This window comes from Opisthocomus hoazin, chromosome 5 (genome assembly GCF_030867145.1).
Source record: "Opisthocomus hoazin isolate bOpiHoa1 chromosome 5, bOpiHoa1.hap1, whole genome shotgun sequence".
In the NCBI taxonomy this organism is placed as follows: domain Eukaryota; kingdom Metazoa; phylum Chordata; class Aves; order Opisthocomiformes; family Opisthocomidae; genus Opisthocomus; species Opisthocomus hoazin.
Genome location: NC_134418.1, coordinates 7,184,069 through 7,198,288, shown reverse-complemented (window position 1 = coordinate 7,198,288; position 14,220 = coordinate 7,184,069). Strand labels below are relative to the sequence as shown.

The 14,220-nt window shown below is 49.5% G+C and overlaps 1 protein-coding gene across 3 annotated transcripts in view; it reads right to left on the bottom strand.

The window, feature by feature from the left end:
- The window catches only part of LOC104329612 (charged multivesicular body protein 3), a 37,046-nt gene extending 29,043 nt beyond the window's left edge, over positions 1-8,003 (bottom strand). For 2 of the 3 annotated variants that reach the window (XM_075420310.1, XM_075420311.1), the window contains exons 1-2: positions 7,690-8,003; positions 5,569-5,708 (exon numbers count right to left, since the gene is read on the bottom strand). In XM_075420310.1, coding sequence (XP_075276425.1) covers positions 5,569-5,708; positions 7,690-7,915 — 366 coding nt within the window. In that variant the 5' untranslated portion in view covers positions 7,916-8,003. The remainder of the gene's footprint in view (positions 1-5,568; positions 5,709-7,689) is intronic. The other variant, XM_075420314.1, reaches the window with a different exon arrangement.
- Positions 8,004-14,220: the final 6,217 nt, after the last annotated feature.

Genomic DNA, 14,220 nt, shown 5'->3' with positions numbered 1-14,220 from the left:
TTTTCTCTGCTTTCTCCTGTGGTTAAGATATACAGGGCAAAGAAACGTACTAACTATCTGATGCATAAGAAGAATTACAGCATGATGGGGCAAGAGATACCCATATCCTCATAGCAAAGATACTAAAATAGGATTAAGCATTTATTTTCTTAATGGAGAATAATCTCTGCAACGTACCATGCACAAGACCAGGTATATGGTCCGGAACGAAAACACCACTCTTAACAAGTTGCCTCCACTCCAATAACTGGCAGCAACGCAAATACTTTGCAGACCACAGAATACACAAGGAGAACTTCCCACAGAACCCGAACACCCTTGACAGACAGCTTTTTTAAAGAGGACATTTTAAAATTAGCCCTTAAAACTAGTTATGACTGCTTCTAACAGCCTCAAGAACCTAAAGTAACCTGACTAACGCTAAAGGGAAAAACACTCTGATGAACTGTCCACTTCTGCACTTTCAACAGCCCTTGTGCCTTGCTAGTTTGATTAAGAGTCATTCCATTTGTGTTTGATACAGCGCGCCGGAGATGGGAACAACACTACAAAAAAAAAAAAAAAAAGAACTCGAAGCAGAAAGCAAGAAATGTGAGATCATCACAATACAGCAGAAGCTCCGAGCTAAGCGATGCACGTGTGTTTTTTATACATATTTTTAGTGATGGAAAAATATTCACATTGGCAGCATCTCTCATCCTTTATGGGGTTAGGAGCATGTGCCGCGAAAGGAAGAGAAAAGCGTATCCACATGAAAGCACCAAGGGAAGCTCAGGCATTATCCAAGCTGGAATTTAGCCAGGATAGCAGGTGTCAGGCACACCTGCTCATACCAAGAGCACACAATTGTGAATACGCACAAAGAGTCAAAACTCAGTTTTACAGCTTAGCCACAAAGGCAACAACTCCAAGTGCTCATCAGCTCTGGGCACTAGGGCACTGTGATGGGCTTTAAGCCATCAGGAAGAACAAAACCTGTTAAATAAGAGACACCATTCCTGCTGTGCACGCACACATGCATGTAGTTCTCTCGGGAGCAGGCAATCCTCACCCAGCCTCCGCAAGCCAGTCACTGCATGAAGTAGCACTGGCCTTTGAACTGGAAAAAACTGTGTGATTTTGCTACAGGCAAAATGGATTTCTAACTTCATTAATGAACTGGTAAGATTGTACGTATGTGAGAATTGTCAGTCTGGTCTGGCAGTTTCCAGTCTACGGTACTCAGACCCCTGGAGGTGCATGAACTCCTCCACAGTGCCTGCAGAGGGTAAATGAGCAAAGGAAGCCTAATATTACTGTACAGAGTCCATGCACTCCCTGGAAGATTTTTAGGGATCCACAAAGATACAAAGGTTCAAAACTCCTGGTTTACTCATTAAGCTTCTTATGTGCTTTTCACAGAACCCTTTACAATCAACAGCTATGTTCCAAACTATCCTCCCATAGATAAAGCAGAAGTAAAAATATTAGGACAATTCTCATTTAGAAATACAATTAATTATAAATGGACTGGTGAGTTATTTATTAGAAGTGTGGAAAAAAGTCCACTCATTCCAGATAACGTCAGTAAGTTTCTACATGACTGCCTGTACTTTTACTAATTCTGAGACATCTCACTCTCTCTTTATTATTCAGCATTGTGCTGATGAGACTGAATTTCCGCATAGTCGCTCCTTCCCAAGAACTCACAACTGGTTCAGAATCCATCCACACGGACTAAAGATGTCTGGAGATTTTTTGCTTTTCTTTTCTGGGAAAGAGACCGTGAGAACTTAAATCAAAATAGGCAAAGACGGAAGAGTACATCCATCAGTGTGCAAAAATTAACCACCTCAACATTACGCGTAGTTTCTCAAGGCGGGTGGGGTGATCTATGCACCAGACTGAATAGCTCAGTTCAGCTGTCAGTCAGGTCAGAGTTTGAGAATAAATGAGCTTCTGTAATGAATTATCACAGATATGCAGGCAATATGACAACTATTACATTCTACCTGATGGTATTCCGCACCCTCGTCTGGATATGAAGGCTCTCAGGAAGGACAATGAAAGTTAACATCAGGTATCCTATGGTAAATGAACCTGAAGGGCTACTGGAAATACTGAATGATGTACTTTAAAAGAATTGAGCGTTTCTACTTAACTACCTTGTAGTGAGAACAACTGATCACCTGGCAAAATTAAAACAGCAAATACGAAAATTAATCATCCTGCATGCAAGCAAAAGAAAGAAAGAAGAATGAACGAACAAACCACCACCAACATCCTGCAGGCACATCCCTTTCTCTGTGACTACACCACCTGAACAAGAAGGTGAGATGCAGAACAGACTGCAACATTTTATACCCGTAATAATGTTCTTTGCACCTCTACCAGACACCATCAAAATCTTTGTCCTCCTGCTTCAATGCCAGGAAGAAAGTTCCCTTTTCTTCTCTCTACCACCATGTTAGAGACTTTTAAAATAAAAATATACAGTGCTTTAGATTTTAAGCTCATTCAAAGAGGATTTTTATCTGTAGATCATTTATTGTATGTTTTTAAAAAATCGTAATGTCTACGATATTGTTTGATGTGACAGGTTTCTAGAGACTAACCAGAGAGCATGAGCTACTGCAGAGTCTGGAAAAGCCAGAACGTTACGTGTTACTCCTTTACCAACAAGAGAAGCAGCTCTAAAAACTACCACTCATCCTCCTTGCCAGCCAAAGAAGTGCACAACAGCAGCTGGCAAGCGAGAAGAAAGGCATAAAGGGGAAGGTGATGAGATCATGAGCTAATAGGAGAAAGAACATGCTGCTGTCTGTGGCTCTACGGAAGCCACACATAGAAGAGGGCACCTGTGAACGGCTACACTGGTAAAGAAATTACCACTGAACCTGGATACTTTGCATGTGGATTTCCAGAAAATAAAGAAACAAAGCCACAAAACTCTGTTTCCTTGTGTATAGACTTTGACTTTCTTCAAGGAGTTCATCTTGCTGGCTCTAAATGATAAATTCACATCTGAATTTGTGTCAAACACATCAAGAAATAATAACCGTTTCCTCTTTTTCCTTTGATTCTTTGCATGCAGTGATGGCCATCACATTACCAGCCTGTGCTACCCCAGAAATTTCATTTACACGCACTGGAAAATAAAAATAATCTTCAAAGTTCCCATCCTCCGACACATCATGGTAAGGTCTTCAAAACCAACTCAACCAACAGCCACTGTGCCAGCTGAGCCAGAACTGTCCTTGTCCCTCTACTGCTTTCCAGCAGTCCCCATGCAACAGCGATTCAGGGTCGGATCCTGAAAGGATCTGGAGACCCTTTCTCCTTCCCAGCCAGCAGCAACAACAGAGCAGGGGAATGCTCTGACCTTCTCTGTGGTCACTGAGGAGGTCAACCCATTCATGAGGCATCCTCACTCTTGTACTGTCCCCTGCCTAATCATCGAGCTGATTAATTAACTGTAAAGTTTCCACAGAATGCCTAATGGTAAAGGAGAACGGGCAAGGGGGGGTAATCAAGAATTAGAACAGGGAAGTGATGATAAAAAACAGCTTTGGAGGGATGAGGTCTAAGAGAAGAAAAGAACACAGGAAAACCTGTGAAAGGACACAAAGAATCCAGCACAGGAGTTACCCAGGCAAGAGTTATGGTGGGGAAGGGACCACATGAAAACTCAAAGTGATGAAAACTCAAAAGGCAAGAATGAAAACAAAGAAATTTGACATGTCTAGTGGTTTTTATTGTCGAGAAACAAATAGCATTCAGCAAGTAAATTATTCAGTAAATTCCACTAATTTTTTTTTCCACAGCTATTGTGACCAACTGAATAGCTGTGCAAATATTCCCAGAATGATGACAACATTCATCACACTAGAGATATCAAAACACAGCCTATCTGATCTGCTATTATGAAGCTAGCTGAAAATATATTACGATTAAAATTCTGCAAGCAACAGACAACAGAACTGCAATATTTTACTCTCTTGAGCCGTATGGGGAGGAGGGACGGTTTTTCATAGCATACTCATGCTCGTATTTGTCAGCTACCTTGGAGATGTGTAAACTCCCTTTCAACGCTCTCTCCCTGCATGAAGAATCACCTTCGGTATGATTTAAACCTGAAACCTAGATTCAATAAACTCCAAATGTATCCTTCCCAAAACACACATGTCATTTTGACTGTGAAGGTAATCTGTCCTCTCACTGTCTATTTTAGGTGAGATCTGATGTGGTGACAGTGCAGGTCTAATAACAGGAAGTCATTAAATCTTGATAATCTATTCAAATAGAAAACATGCAGTGAGGAGACCAGACAAACCAGGCAGGAGAGCTGTCAACTGAACAATTATCTGGTGGAGGATTCTGATTGCCTGATGTGGCTGTTAGCAAGGGACTTGGGCCTTAAAAAAAAAAAAAATCACTTATCAATAGAGAAGTTAATGCAGAAAAGCATTTTTACATTTTGGTCTAGATTACTTATGTTCTCAGGAGTGATGATAAATTGTTTCAGAATCCTGTTTGCAAAAGTCTTTCTTCTTTTTTCCTAAATGTTCTCTTATTCTCACGCAGCCCTGGGGAAGCACACTCTAAAATCAGTGGGCCCACAAGGTCTGAGGGAAGGTTAACTTTAAGCTACCGGGATACACTGTAGAAGCAGCCTGCTAGCCTGGGAAGCAGCACACTGAGATCTTGCCTTTGCAAAGAGGCAACTGAGATTTTCATAGAATCATCATAGAATCATTTTCTCATAGAATCATCACAGAATCATTAAGCTTGGAAAAGACCTTTAAGATCATCAAGTCCAACCGTCACCCCAACACCACCACACCTGCTAAACCATGTCCCAAAGTGCCACATCTACACATTTTTTGAACACCTCCAGGGATGGGGACTCAACCACCTCCCTGGGCAGCCTGGTCCAAAGCTTCACCACTCTTTCAGTAAATAAATTTTCCCTAATATCCAATCTAAACCTCCCCTGACGCAGCCTGAGGCTATTTTCTCTTGTCCTATCGCTAGTCACTTGGGAGAAGAAAAACTTTTACTTCTTTTTTCTTTTTTTTTTTTTTTTTAAACTTTTAGAAGTGCTCTAAGCCCCTCAGATAAACAGAAACTTGAAACTGGTTGGGTCTGAGCACATCATGTAACCAAAAGGAAGAGCAACACCAGAGGCACCTCTCCTGTGCCAGCTGGGAGCATCTATACTTCATGCACCTACTTCACACATTACACAAGCTCTTACAACACCAGGGCCAAGTACTTGCACAGTCTGTGCTGCTTTGATTGTTTTCAGGGTCTACAGTACCTGGTTTTCAAAAAGCAATCCACAGTACAACAGGTTTTTATCTTCCCGTCTGTATAGGAACTCTGTGACTTCCAGCCTTTCTTGTTTGGGTTTGGTTTTTTGAAGAGATTTGCTCCTTCTGATCCCCCCCCCCCCCCCCCCCCCGATGTGGTTTATCTTTGTCGCCATCTCTGTTATACACTTTCACTACTAGTTAACTACTCTCATAAACTCCTCCTTTAAAACACATTTTGGATGTGATAAATATATAAATTATCAAATTTATATACCTGTACCAGCCAGATCCCATCTTTTGTGTCTTCCACAAGCTCATAGAAGTGCATTTCACCACTAAAGTTTGTACTGGAAACCGATTCCGAGGCCTCTTCCTCCTTGAGAGCAGAATAAAGCTCTCCTTCCATGAGGTCTCCTGAAAAAGAGACAAATGGAGAAATTCAGTTAAAATGGTTGCTCAAAGAACCTTTTCAGTATGAAGGTAGCTAAATTAAAAGAGTATTATAATTCCATCCATAGAGGCATGACTACGAACAATGTGACTTCAGCTGTCAGACCGCAGCAGACATCAACGCTAGGCTTCTGCTCACAGAGATGTACCACGCATGCAGCCGAGCGCACAAAAGAATAAATGAACCTCTTCTAAACCTCACTCTCTGAAAATAACAACATTCTGATCCGAGAGCGATTTTGATTCACGTATCTTTGCTTTCATTTCACCTGATAGTAATTTTGCAGCAACCAACTTCTTAACACTGATAATTCACACGGACTTCCAGAATTTCAATCAATGATTCTGTACCAAAAAAACCCATGTTGATTGTCCCACTGCAAGGAAAAACCTCAGGTACAGTAACTTAGCTGCTGGCTTCTGTTTGCACAGTTGGAAGGAGTTCCCATGAACTCCAATCCTAGTGACGTAAGGAGCTCACAGTAAAATCATCTGGCAATGTTTCCTTTGTCGTCTCATTTCCTTCTCTGGCTTTGTTTCACAATCATTACAAACGCTGTTAATGACAAGTGGCATTCTAGTAACTAGCCTATTACGCTTGAGGACATTAAGTCTTGTCCAAAAAGGCTGTTTCCTTCAAAACAGAAAATGAAAAAAGCGTTACAGCTGAAACCCCTTAAGGGTTTCCAAAAGTATTCATAGAATTTAGGAAAAAAAAAAAAAAAACGGAAAAATGCAGCAAAGCCTGTTGGTATGAGAAGTGTTTCCATGACATTTTCAGAAGTCGGTTAATACAGTTTGTTTGGAGTTAACTGCAGCGTCTGCAGCCCAAACACCATGACATCAGTAAAGTACCTGACAGCCACGGAGTCAAAGGGATCCGGAACAAAAGCGAAACCGCCTAATGCTTTTTACTGTTGGAGCAGCACAGCGAATAAACAACATAAATAAACAATGAACAATAAAAGCAAATTAGATTTAAATACCCAGCATTAACATAAATTATTTAAAAGAGCTACCATTTTTAAGGCTACGGCACTCACTGCATTCATCCAAATCCACCTCTGAGCCCCTCGCTGCCCGCCCCGCTCCCCGGGTTTCCCTCTCCCGGGCCAGCCGCCCTTCGCCCACCGATCCAACAGCAGCGGCTCTCGCTCCCCGGCTTGGCTGGCACCACCGCTGTTACATCAGCCCCGTCTCCCAGTGCCCGGGGCCAGCTGCCTCCCGCCGCTCCAGGCCGGCATCCTGACTTCCACGCCACTTCTGCCGTTCCTCGCGTCTCCATCGCTCTTCACCCTTCGCTGCCCGCCACCCCCCCGAGTCCACCTCTCTCACCTGCTCTGCCCTGCTTCCCAAACGCCTCCTCGACTTTTTCCAAGCCATTTTTTGCGCGTGGGATCTACTTCTCCCCCTCGGGTGTGAAACCACCGCGTCCCTCGGTCCCCGTCCCTTCTGCTCCTCAGCTGTCACATCAATGTTCTCCTCAGCACCCATCCTGCCGGCGACACCTCAACGAGCGGGCAGGGAGGGGGACACCTGGGAACACCCAGCTGTCCCTGCCAACCCACTGCACGTATCTGGATTCTGTCCTCCTCCTTGCATTGCACGGCGGACGACATCCGCCCTCGTCTGCGGGACCGCCACCTCGCCGCCCCGACCCCGGCCACCTCGCCGCCGCTCCTCGAAGCCCCGTTTCTCGGTGACCCCTCTACCCGCGGCCTTCCCTCGGCGCAGCCCGCTCGGGCTTGCGACGCGGCGGAGGGTGTCACCGTCGCCATCGCCGAGCTTCCCCCTGACGCCTTCCTCCCTCTGACCGCTGCGGCCTCTCGCTCCTGGGCGGGGGGGAGAACCGGCTCCTCTCCCAGACCCACCCCGCCGACGCGGGGGGCCCCCGCCGCTCGCCTTCCCCAGGCGCCGGGGGGGAAGCGGGGGAAGCTCCGCGTACCTGACTTCTCCACCAGCTCCCGCACGTCCTTCTTCTCGGGCAGCCCCGAGTGCCCCAAGCCCCGGCACTCCAGGATTGTCCGCAGCTTCCTGAAGCTCAGCGCCACCGGGTCCACCAGCTGCGTGGCCAGGAAGCCGCTCTCGTACCACGCCACGGCCTCGAACACGCGGGCCAGCACGAAGAGCGCCAGGAAGTAGAGCAGCAAACAGCACAGCTTCACCCACATCTTCCCGCCGGGGGCCGCCCGGGGGGCCGCGGGGAGCCGGGCCGGAGGCCGAGCCGAGCAGCCGGGCCGAGCCAAGCACGGGCTGGTGCGCCGCGGGCCCGCGGCCCCCCCGCCTCCCTCCCGCCGTAGCCCCGCCCCGGCCGCCGGCGGAGACATAACAAGTGACGTTGGCGGCGGGGCGGAGGGGGCGCGCGGCGATCCCCACCCCCCCCCCCGGTCCTCCGTCCCCCCCCGGTGAATGAGCGGCGGGGCCCGACCCCGGTCACCGGGCCTGGAAGCCGTCAGCGGCTCCCGACCCCCGGCTTCGGAACCCAGCGGCTGCGCTGGCTGCGGGGGTGGGGGGTGGAAGTACCTCGGCTCTTCCCGGTGAGGGCGGTGAGGCCCTGGCCCAGGCTGCCCAGGGACGCTGTGGGTGCCCCCTCCCTGGCACGGTGCAAGGCCAGGTTGGATGGAGCTCTGAGCAGCCTGGGCTGGTGGAAGGGGTCCCTGCTCATGGCAGGGGGTTGGAACCAGATGGTCACAGAATCACAGAATGTTCGGGGTTGGAAGGGACCTCTGTGGGTCACCCAGTCCAACCCTCCTGCCGAAGCAGGGTCACCTACAGCAGGCTGTAGAGGACCTTGTCCAGGCACGTCTTGAATATCTCCAGAGAAGGAGACTCCACAACCTCCCTGGGCAGCCTGTTCCAGTGCTCCGTCACCCTCAGAGGGAAGAAGTTCTTCCTCATGTCCAGCTGGAACTTCCTGTGCTTCAGTTTGTGCCTGTTGCCCCTTGTCCTGTCACTGGGCACCACTGGAAGAGTCTGGCCAAGACTCTTAAGGTCCCTTCCAACCCAAACCATTCTATGATTCTATCCGCGCGGTGCCAACGCCCCCTCGACGTTTCTCACAGGAAGAAAAATATGTACCCAGCGGGACGGGAGTCGGAAGAGCGTTTGGGCAGTCTGAAGGCAGTTCAACGGAGGCTGCATGCGGGGGTACGTACAGTCCCTCCATGCCGCAGGCCTTGGCGCCCGCCGCAGCAAACGATAACGTGGAATCCCCCCGCGCGGGCTGCGTTGTGTCGGCCCTCGAGCGCTGGGAGCTCGTCGTGCCCAACCGGCGGGCAGCAGCGCGACTTCCGACATCTGAGGTTGAAATCCAGGGATCCGCGTCGGAAGCATCCTGAGCGCAGCGCGGATCCCTTGTTTTAAGCGGATCCACAAATAATCATCCCGGGCTACACAAAAAGCATTAGGCTGCGAAGACGGGATGTAATCTGCTGTAAAAGAGGCACTAAAATCAAGCTTCATCTTTGGGAAGAAGGCTCTCCTCTGAAGGAAGCTCAACATTGCTTTTGTATGTTTCGTTATTTTAAGAATCCATAATTTGTGTGAAAATTGGCAGCTCACACAGATGAGCGCAAAAATAGCACAGCTTAATTTTAAAAACCCTGTCAGCCCCCCAGAGCGTACACGCTGAAGTAGTGCTGCACTGGCGAATTCCAAAAAGACACAGTAACATTGACCCGTAGCAAGCATTTAAACGGCCGCGCTCCTCAGAGCCTTGGAAACACATTTACAGGGTTCTCAGTGTGCTGATACGATGTGAAAAGGGAAAAAAAAAACCCAAAGCCGCTCAAGTTCAGCCCATTCTGTCACACGGCCACCACGGCCCCTGCAAGAGGAAAAATCACAATGCTGTTTTCTTCGGCAACGGGCTCATTTCGTTTCTTGAAAGGGTTCTCGCAGGGGAGGGAGCGCAGAAGCGGCTGCTCACAAACCAGGCCCTTGTGGGCTGGTCATGGTCGTGCCTTGCACCGGGAGCCGTATAAAACTCGATTCTTCACAGTTTTTAAGTGGGAAAGAGGTGGACTGCAAGCCCTGCCTCTGCTGATGCTGCTCCGTTAAACAGAGAGGGATTTCAGGAGCTCGGCTGGGTTTGTGGCAAGTGGCGGGAGGGACAGAACGTCCGGGAGGCACGGGCCGTGAAGGAGCTCGCCAGAGGCCGGGCTGGCGCGGTGCTCTCTGCTGCAAAGCCACAAATCCTTTCCCCTCAGCAAAAGAGAAGAAGAGAGTGGCTTTGTTACTGCAGCTGGCAGAGCCGAGACTGCCAACAAAACGCACGCGTACCATCGCCCGTCCTGAGGGCCAGAGGCAGGCCCTGCCCGAGCCCTGAAAACACGCCCCAGGAACACAGCTCTTCTCCAGAAGCTTCGTGAAGGGCCGCTTCTTCCACCACGCGTGCGAGAAGTTGCCTGATTTCTCCACCTTTTGTTTCAAGTGAGCAGCTGGAGCGTATGTGAAGTGATAGGTGTGAACAAGAGATGGGAGTTCGGTGTTTGAAGAGGAACCTTGTATATTTAACTTTAGTTAGAAAACATAGTTGGGTGGTTTTTTTTGTTGTTGGTGGTGGTGGTTGGTTGTTTCCCATGAGCACTGCAGAGCCCTTTCCACCCGACCCCCGTGTTGCTCCCCCGTAGCTCATTCGGGGATGCCCTCGCTTCCCCGGGCAGGAAAGCCCGTGGCAGCAATTACGCGTCTACGCTCACAGCTAAACTATTTGCGACACCAACTGCTGGGGAGGCTGTCACCAGGATGTCATTTCCTAATGCTCACGGGCTGAGTTAAATCAATTCTTAACATTCCCCAGTGGTAAGTGATGACGAGTCCCCTGCAGAGACGAAGCTAATCATCTGCCAAAACTCAAAACCCCGGAGTCGTTTCAGGAAAGTAAAAATGACGTTTCAAACCGCTGCTCGAACCCCCCCCAACAATGACCAAAAGCAACGCAGCTACCAGCACAGAAGCGCCCAGGCAACGAGACGGGACAGGGGCCGAGCTGCACATGAAGAGCGGGGATGGGTATGACCAAGAACTGCAGGCAATGAGCTGGCCAAAGGCCTGGCAGAGAAAACCTGAACCGACTCGGTTCCTCTCCCAGGCTCCTCGGTCCTCTCTTTCCTCCCTACCGTGACATCCCTGACTCGCTAAGCTGACCCTACCAGAAAATGTTACACTTTGTAGAGACAGCCGTCACTTGTTGGTTTCCCGCTGCAACTCAGAACATCTTTGACATGTCACCTGCAAACAACTGTTCTGGGAGGTTTAATTATCTGGAAAATCTAAATATCTTCGCAGTGAGTTAAAATTTATTTGGGCTGACAACATGTGCCGATGTTTTTAAAGACCTCTGCCTAATTAACAACATTAAAGAGTCATCAGACAGTCAAATATTACAAATGTCAAGAGAATGAAGAAGGTATGTTCCACCTTTAAACACAAACCTGAAGCAGGGATCTGCTTTTAAACAATCCTGGCACCAAAAATATTTTACTACGATTTACGAGAGAATCAGATCAAATCCTGAGAACTGGGACAGCCACCTTGTCCTGTCAGCCAGCCAAACCTGAAGCCTCTGCCGCCCGCCGATAAATGACAGGGATTGCCCCTCCCTCCCCCAGCCTCTCCTACCAGCAGCTGCTGCAGCCCGGGGACACGGACAATAATCCACCCTCCAGACTTCTGCGGGGGACGTTAAGAAAAGTATTGTCATTTCGAAGTCAGTAAAACCGAGGATTGAAAACCTTAATTTGATCCCTCACCACGTTAAAATATGATCATACCTTTTGTTTTGGACAGTTTTAATACTGCCATACATCAAGATAAATTGTGGCGAACTAATATTTAAACTACCTGAAACCCAGTTTTCCTAAGAGCCAGCCACCTCTGTAAATACAATCGTTAGGAGTTCACTAACGTAGAGACTCCTGATGTTCTTCTTCAACAACACAGGTGCATCTCAACACATTTTTTGTGTGTGATATGAAACCTTGACTACTTGTCACTCTCTGATATTAAATAAACCAGCAAGCCTGTATGAGAGTCTCAAAGCAAGGCAGCAGCAGCCCAGACATTCTTTTGTTGTATGTAGAGGAATTTTAAATCAGAAGATGTTTCCTACTATCTACAAGTGACCTACCAGAAGCAGATTTAATACATAGGGGCTATTCTGTAATATCTACTGGCCAGTATTGGACACCTCAGCTAAAGCTCTGGCTGTCTGGGTGAGGCAATCCCGACGTGATCCAGCAGTGATTCAGACACCAATTCAGGATGGAGAGGAGCTCAAGAGGTTTATGAAGTCCGGTCTCCTGCTCAGCGCAGGGTCAGCTGCGACACCAGAGCCGGTTGCTCAGGGCTTTATGCAGCCTGCAGTTGTATCTGAGAATCACCCCTTCCTCTCTCGTGGCAATTTTCCTTGCCTAGAAACGTGCAGTGGTCAACAGCACAGGCATGTACATCAACCGAGGCCAAACCAGCCTACAGGAGCAGAATACATTAATTAAACCTTGAAACATAACACTTTTTTTTTTCTCCTAAACAGTTGGTATTTTCTTTTTTTACAACATTGCAAAACTATTTGTTGCCCCCTGGAGAAGATAGGCTCTGTTTAATTACAAAAAAATAATAAACAGGGAAACCTTGCTTGAATGTGCCGAGATGACCAAGGAGCCCATAGCAATAAAGAATTTAAAAAACTTAAAAAATTAGAATCATAGAATTATAGAATGGTTTGAGTTGGAAGGGACCTTACAGATCACCTAGTTCCAACCCCCCTGCCATGAGCAGGGACATCTTCCACCAGACCAAGTTGCTCAGAGCCCCGTCCAACCTGGCCTTGAACCCTGCCAGGGAGGGGGCAGCCACAGCTTCTCTGGGCAACCTGGGCCAGTGTTTCACCACCCTCATGGTGAAGAATTTCTTCCTAATATCTAATCTAAATCTGCCCTCTTTTAGTTTACAGCCATTCCCCCTTGTCCTATCACTACACACCCCTGTTAAAAGCCCCTCTCCATCCTTCCTGTCGGCCCCTTCAGGCACTGGCAGCTGCTCTAAGGTCACGCCGGAGCCTTCTCTTCTCTGGGCTGAACAGCCCCAACTCTCTTAGCCTGTCCTTGTAGGAGAGGTACTCCAGCCCTCTGTGCTAATGACCTAAGAAACGAGAAGATATGTTCATGTCTTTAAGCATCATCTACGATTACACAAAGAGCAAGAATACAAACAAAGGCAGCAGTTTGGGCCGAAATCTGACAGAATGGCAGTGACCTATGAGCATCTACACACGTACAGATTTCTTGATTTTCTTGTCCTGTTCCAGCACTATGGGCGCAGATGAAGCGACACCGTCCCAGACTCAGACAAAACGCTGGTTTTGCAGTCAGCCTTGTCCGAGTTTATTAGGAGCTTTGGTTGTGCCGTGCTGCAGAAAACACTGGGTCCTATCTGGCTTGAACACTGACATTGGAGTATGGTAAGCAAGTGGTATTCGAGCCGAGACCTTTATTTCAAGCTCACTCTTACAGGACGCTTGCCAGTCAGATGCAGGACAGAATCACAGAATGTTCAGGGTTTGGAAGAGACCTCTGTGGGTCACCCAGTCCAACCCTCCTGCCGAAGCAGGGTCACCTACAGCAGGCTGCACAGGACCTTGTCCAGGCGGGTCTTGAATATCTCCAGAGAAGGAGACTCCACAACCTCCCTGGCAGACTGTGCCAGTGCTCAGGACTTCACTCTTTACACAGCTCGGGAGGAAGTTTACCGACCAAGTTCACAAGCTAATGACAGGCTGAATGCTCCGTTTCCGGCACGCCAGGCTTCTCAGTGCGGCCCTGGCTCTGTGTAAAGCCGCTCTCGGTAGGTGCTCCTGAAACGTCTGGGGCGGCTGCGAGATGCGCGGCCCGGCTGGAAGCGAAGCCCCTCGCTGAGCCCCCGCCGCGCTTTCCCGCCGCCCGGGCGTCACCTCAGCGCTGACACTACCTCCGCCCCGTAGGCCCTAGCGCGGCCTCCGGCCCGAGGGGTCGCGCAGCCCGGCCCGGGGAGCGAGAGGAGCCGTCCCGACCCTCCGAGGCCTCCCGGGGAGCCCCCGGCCCTGGGCCCGGCCCCGCCACCTCCCCGCACCGGCCTCCTCGTCGCCATGGCAACAGCGCCCACGTCTTAGGCCCCCGCTCTTAGCTGCCTACCGCCCTGCCTGAACCGTAGCACCTCAAGGAGCCGCTCTCCCCACGGGCCGCCTAACCGAAAAGCCTAAAACCCAGCGCCGCCCGGCACCTCCGGGGCCACCCCGGACGGCGGGGCACCGGCAGGCGCAATCCGCCCGCCCCACCGCGGCCTCCTCCCGCCGGCAGGCCGGGGCTGCCCGCCGCGCTGCCTGAGAGATACTCGCAGCCCCGCCCTTCGCGGGCCGGAAGCGAGGTCCCCGGCCAAGCTGCCCGCCGCGCCGCCTGTCCCCGGCGCCGCCGAGGTCCCCGGCTGCCCCAGGCGCTGC